At 37.5% G+C, this 6,683-nt stretch overlaps 1 protein-coding gene across 1 annotated transcript; it reads right to left on the bottom strand.

Moving 5' to 3' along the window:
- Positions 1-734: 734 nt before the first annotated feature.
- LOC109193137 (arogenate dehydratase/prephenate dehydratase 6, chloroplastic-like) lies at positions 735-2,511 on the bottom strand. Its single transcript, XM_019343969.1, has one exon. It carries the CDS (start codon positions 2,304-2,306, stop codon positions 987-989), a length of 1,320 nt encoding a protein of 439 aa, XP_019199514.1. The 5' UTR covers positions 2,307-2,511; the 3' UTR covers positions 735-986.
- Positions 2,512-6,683: the final 4,172 nt, after the last annotated feature.

The raw sequence follows: 6,683 nt of genomic DNA, 5'->3' as shown, positions 1-6,683 counted from the left end.
AAATGGACTGTTATACAATTTAAGTCACTCTTAATCTTCTATAAACGATATCTAACTTTCATAAACACAAAATTACTTTAAATATCTCTTCTTTAAACCGAGCTTCCATGCATAAATATAGAAATTAGGGAGCGTTTGGTTCATGTCATCTTAGATTAAGGCTTATTTTGCATTCCCGCGCTATTCTACCTCGAGCTTAAGGGTGCCAACATTGACAAAGAAGCCTAGTCCAATTTACCAACTCTTCTTCTCTCAAAATGTTCAATTCCCAACTCCGAAAACTCCCACACTCTGGTTTGACAAAACAGTTAAGAGGAGGTAAATCGCAGTGATTCAATAACTCAGTAGATATGGCCAAATATTAGTGCGCACAGGGAATCTGTCCACTTTGAACATAATTCTCACTCTGCCGAGTACGAACCCGTGCAGACCCCAATTTACCAACTCTATCCTATGACAAAGACTCAAGTGGCAAAATGCCATGACCAAGGAGTCAAGGACCTTGTCAAGTCGAGAATAGTCCTCTTCTACCTTACCCATCACCGGTATTATTTGACATTAGTAAGTTAAATATATATATATATATATATATATATATATATATATTAATTACACATGATTGATAAAATCTATTATACATGAATTAAATGTGATTAATTAAAGAAAAATTAAAAGTAAGGTCAAAACGGTCAAACACGGTAAGAGTGCATTATTTCCTTGCAAAGAACCTCAAATTTCACGGAAGTTATGTACGTCGTATATACTTCATACTTGACACATAACCATTGAAGAACAGCTTAGCTTGCAGATTTCAACTATAACTAAACAAAACAAATTAAATAAAACAAAAATTAAGAGAGAATTAAACAGAATTCAATTTAATTAAGTGGCGTTGGTTTTTCTTTAGGAAATTAACAATAATTACAAAAGGATTATTGTGTTCCTTCTGAGGAGTTTGGATATGGGAGGGTATAATGGGGATTTGGCTAATCTCCCCGGGAGGGGCTCCAAGGGGTCATGTCCATGGGATAGCTGCCCAGTACCCTCAAGAAGGACGTGAACTCCTGCACTTCTGCAAGCGCGTTCTGCGCCCTCACGTCCGCCATGGATGCCTCGAAGTCCACGTAGAACATGTATTCGAAATGCTTGGCGGTTCCGACGTTCTCGTCGTCGACTAGGCGGATCGGGCGGTTCCGGTGGGGGCGCGACTCGATCTTCGTCAGGCTGATGTTCCGGAAGGCGAAGGCGGAGAGGACCTTGAAGAGCACACTCGTTCCCTTGTCGTGAGCGAAAACTATGCTGGTTTTGAACGGCCGATCGGTTCTAGGGATGATCGGTTCCCGTGCGAGCATCACGAACCGGGTCACGTTGCTGGAATCGTCCTGGATTCCTTCTTCCAGGACGTGGAGGCCGTACAGATCGGCGGCGCGTGCGGACGCGATTGCGGCGGTGTCGCGGAGGTTGTTGGCCGCGATGTACTCCGCGGCGCCGGCGGTGTCGTCCACGGCCTCGCGGGCGACGTTTAGGCCGAGTTTGGTGAGAGTGAGCTCGCACTGAGCCAGTGCTTGCGGGTGGCTAATGACGCGAGTGAGGTACTCCTTGCGGACGCCGGGGAGGGCGAGGAGGCAGTGGTGGACGGGGAGCTGAACCTCGCCGACGATGTGGAGGCGGTGACGGAGGAGGAGGTCGTAGTTGCGGTGGATGGAGCCGCCGAGGGAGTTTTCAACAGGGAGGACGGCTCGGTCAGCTATCCAGAGCTCCACGGCTTGGAATGCCACTTCAAACTGGTCACAAGGTATGGCCTCACAGTTGGGATACGCCTTCCCGGCGGCGGCTTCGCTATACGCGCCGGGAACACCCTGGTAAGCGACGCGGAGCAGCGAGCCGTGCATCGGCGCCGGCGAGAGATCCGTAATCGTGAGCGGCTTAGGAAGGCTGCTCTCGATGGGGACTAGATCTAGCGTCGACGTATGGCCGTTCACGGCGGTGATATTCCCCGCATCTCCGCCGCTCTTCTGAACATCCTGCTGCTGCGACACCACCTTGCTCGCCAAAATGGAGCACGAGCTCTGCCAATCAGCTCGCGTCGCGCCGATGTGGCCACTATATCTTGTCGGCGCGCTGTTGGTGTTCACAGTAGCGCTGGAATTCGCCGCCGCGGCGCCGGCGGCGTTGGCCGAGTCAAACTTGAACACGCATTGGACCGCGAGACGATTGGAACCGACCCGGTGAGTGAAACCCGGCGGCGAAGACGCCCGGGTTAACGATTTGAGACTAATACCAGAAGATGACGTAAGGGATTGCATAGCTCAACGTGGGGACTCAAATGGAAATATGAGATAAGATCCGTTCCAAATTGGAAACTGAAAGATATAGAAAGAGAGAGGTAAAAGCTTGTTGTTCTCTGTGAAGGGAACGTCCAAGCTGAGAGAAAGAAAGAAGGCGAAGGGGTTTATATATTGCTGTGGAGAAGACTTGAGAGAATTGGTGAATGTAAGTGTGCGCAATGGTAGTTTGGTCAATCTCACACCTACCCTCTTTTGCTCTCTCCCTATATTATTACTAAAATAAAACTTATAAATCCATCCAAAATTTTTCTAAAAAAATAAAAGTTATCAAATATTGATCTAACATTTTAATATTAGGTGATTTAACACGTAAGCATTTTGTAAATTTTTTATTAATCTAATAATTAATTTTTAATTTTAAATATGACCCCTAAATCTAAAAAGAAATATCTTAAATAATAGTTTAAAATTTTTACAAAGTTAGGTAAAATTGCATCTCATGTTGTTTTATTATTATTATTATTATTTTTTGTTTGACTACAGATTTCTCATCGAGACTAATCATATTTATATCGGAGAAGACTTTAAGGGTAGCAGAGCACTCCATGATGAGTTTCAAGGTAACAGTATTTTCATGATTGAATTTGGAACTTTTGATTAATAGAGGTACGCGGGTGAATTTAATCTCATGACATTATAATTTTTTTTAAATTTAATTAATTTTAGGATATAGTTTTCTTTTTGGTATATAATCTCCTATTAAAACGCAAGAATTATATTACTTAAGAAATAGCTCACCAACTAAATTTGGTCTAATGCGTGTATCTTTGAATATACACAAAAATAAAGAAATGGAAGTAATAAAAAAAAATAGAGGGGGGGTTGGTGTGGGAGAAAGGAGTGGTAGGAAGAATGCATGAGGGAGCTGTCGGCTGGGCTGGCTGCTGTATTTTGTTGTTGAGGACCACAAAACCCAAGTTGGAGCTGTTGTCACGCACACTTACCCTGTGGCCTTCGCTACTTCTCTCATGTTATAACGATTAGGTATTGCCTGAATATGTACACTCACTTGCTGGATATGTGTTCCCGTTATCAAGTCAATTATGCGATCAATTTATATCGCAACCACCACTTTTTTTTTTTTTGAATATTATTAACTCTATTGCAATGTAATATCTGTTCATAATTACTTTCTCAACTAAATGATGTACAAAGTAAAGAGCTAATATCACACTGAAAATCGGACCCACAACTTTTCCTATAAGGGAGTAATTAAACTTGTTACTATTAGACCACAAGTGTGTATTAGATAAATTGCATCATTGTGTAATAACTCATAAATCATATAAGAAAAATAAAGTGAAAACTGTACATTTTTAGAAAAAAAAAAAAAAAAAAAACACTTAAGTGATCTCAGATTCACTAAACTAATCATAACCTTAAAAGACAGGGCCCCTAAAGCCATTGCAGAAAACTATACATTCTTGTATTTACGGTTGGGAAGCATAATGCTCTCTATCCCATTTTATAATCCTATATAATATTCATTAGACAAACTAATTTTTTTTTTATTTGTATATTATCTTTTTTTTTTTTACTTTTCAAATTTGGGTTTTTCTATTTCATAAAACTTTTATCTATTAACATTAAGTTACATATTATAAAAAAAAAAAAAATTGTAAATAGTTTGAATCAAGAGCAATTATCTATATAAGATTTACGTTTTTGGACAGAGTAATATATAACTCATGAGAGATTGAGAGTGTTGATGAGGTGGTGTAAGTATTAAGAAAGATCGTTCTGTCACTCTTAGTCCTACAAAGTACACAAAATGATTAGTTTTGATATATGATCTTATATAATTGGTTTAGGAAATCTTGACTTGAACCGGTAACTTTTGACAATCTAGGTTACTTTACTTTCTTGTGGTCCTTTATCTGCTAAAATTAAAAGACATGTTTGTTCATAAGACACTTTCAAATAACAACAGTAAACTTTTTTGTAAATCAAAGGTTTAGGAAATCTAGCTTTAACTAGATATAAAAAGTTGGTTATTTAAGGTGAGTAAATATTAGTGTAGGTAAAATGTTGAATATTTTAAGAACTTTTCTCTTAAAAAAAAAAAAAAAAAAAAAAACTAAAAACTGGTGGTTTGTTTGGTGGATATAGAAAACAGAAAAGCACATTACTTTATGTAGCAGGACTGCAGTGATACTTTAGAGCTGTAGAATTGACTCCAACATGTACTGGTAGTTATACGTATATATCATGTGTATACGGGTAGTTATACGTATGTATCATGTGCCACACCACTCACAAGTATTCATCAATTTTACTGAACCCTAATAAATAAATAAAACTATCATCCATAGGTGTAGGAAAATGAGTTAATTCTAGATACACTAATCTTTTCATATTAAGTCTTAAACTTTTATTTCCTTCTAATTTTAACCTTTTTCTTGGCCAAGGATCTTGTAGTCCAATGGCACCAAGTTGCTCCCTCGAGGTTGTAGGATCGAGCTTCAGTGGATGCGATATTGACTCTTTGTGCTTCAATAGATTGAAAAATAGTTATGAACTACATTGTAATAGAGCCAGTAATATCAAAAAAAAAAAAAAAAAAAAGACTTTAGCAAAAAAAGACATGTAATCAATTTTATAATTAAATATTTATAAAACTGATCCAATCATTTTTTTTCTCTTATTTTTCAGCAACCCTCTATTATTGATCTATTCAAATGGATTAATCATATCGGCCATCACTTTTTACATACTGTGTGTGTGATTTTTATTTTTTTTTAAAAAGAAAATTCTTTATATTTTTTTTTTTGTTAGAGTAAATACCCAAAATGGTCCCTCGACTATAGCTAAATTCACAAATTGGTCCTCGACTTTCAATTTCAACCAATTAAGTCCTTAACTTTGCAATTTTAACACAATTTGGTCCTTTGTCTATTTGACCATTTGTTGACTGTGATTTTTGAGGATATATATATATATATAATTTCATGGTCCACCGTCGGGTTTTTAAGGTTCCGGTTGCATTTCCAGATCGCACTGTTACATTTGAATCCACTGCCGAAAGCAATCTACCAAATTCTGTCACCTTTCTTCATCCTCCCTTTGGATTCAATGTAGTTGAGTTCGTACCAGAGCAAAGACGACGACGTGTTTCCGAACCGGTGCAACGTCATCCTGGAGGCCTCCACGTGCTCCGACGAGAGCTGAAGGTTCTTCTGGAGATCGTCGATCACGGTCAACAAATGGTCAAATAGATGGAGGATCAAATCGTGTCAAAATTGCAAAGTTAAGGACTTAATTGGTTGAAATTGAAAGTCGATGACCAATTTGTGAATTTAGCTATAGTCGAAGGACCATTTTAGGTATTTACTCTTTTTGTTACAACATCTCGTAATTTCATAAATATAAAAGTAATTCGAATTTAGTTCAAATTACATCCACAGGATTTAATTTTTAACAATTACATTAGTTGTTCACTTACCAACTATTCTAAACTGCTGGCTTAACAAATTTTGTTTGAATTCTTTATAATTATCAATTATCAATTTAACCACCATTGAATTGTTTGTTTAGGATAGGGAATCCCCGTTCATAAATATTCCACTGCAGAGACTGGGATATAATTTTATCCCATCTCTGGGGGTGGAATATGCCCTGCATCATACATTTTCCCCCAACTATGATTCTATGAAGCCTCACCTTCCTAGCTAGCAGTCTAGCACCTCTTCTAGAAAATGTAATCCATTTGTTGACCCAAAAATATGTACAAGCACAAAACAGGCAACAAATAAGAACACACACATTTATATAGTTTCATATGATTAATTTAGAGTCAAACATATATGTCTTCCGGAAACATAATTGAGCAACTGATTTCTTGACAAATATGGCAACCTAACTGAGCAATACTTGGAAAGAAGTGGTGTAGGGGTGTTTGGTAAATTGCTATTAGCTGATTGGGTTAGTGAGTTTGACTAATTGATAGCATTAGTTGATTGTAGACAAGTGTTTGGTAAATTAATAGTTAGCTGATAACTGATTAATTACATGCAAAATGACTTTCTCATAAAGCTAATCAAAAAAAAAGATGCTTTGAACAGCTTTTTAAATTTTAACATTTTGGAGCAATAAACTGTTACAAAAAAGCTAATTAATCAAACACTCATATTGATTATTTAACTTAGTCAAACAGATAATACTGATCAAATAAATCAAAATTAACTAATAAGCTAATTATGTTACCAAACAGATTATAGCCTCCACCAAGGATGATGAGAGATCGAGTGAGAGACTGATTGAGAGTGATTTTTCAAGATTGGTTAGACATTATAAATAAGTACAATTAATGAATGGGAAAAAAAAAAATCATAAGGC

Source organism: Ipomoea nil, unplaced genomic scaffold (assembly GCF_001879475.1).
Source record: "Ipomoea nil cultivar Tokyo-kokei standard unplaced genomic scaffold, Asagao_1.1 scaffold1834, whole genome shotgun sequence".
NCBI lineage: Eukaryota > Viridiplantae > Streptophyta > Magnoliopsida > Solanales > Convolvulaceae > Ipomoea > Ipomoea nil.
Note: the sequence above shows the minus strand (reverse complement) of the source record. Positions and strands in the feature narration are given on the sequence as shown.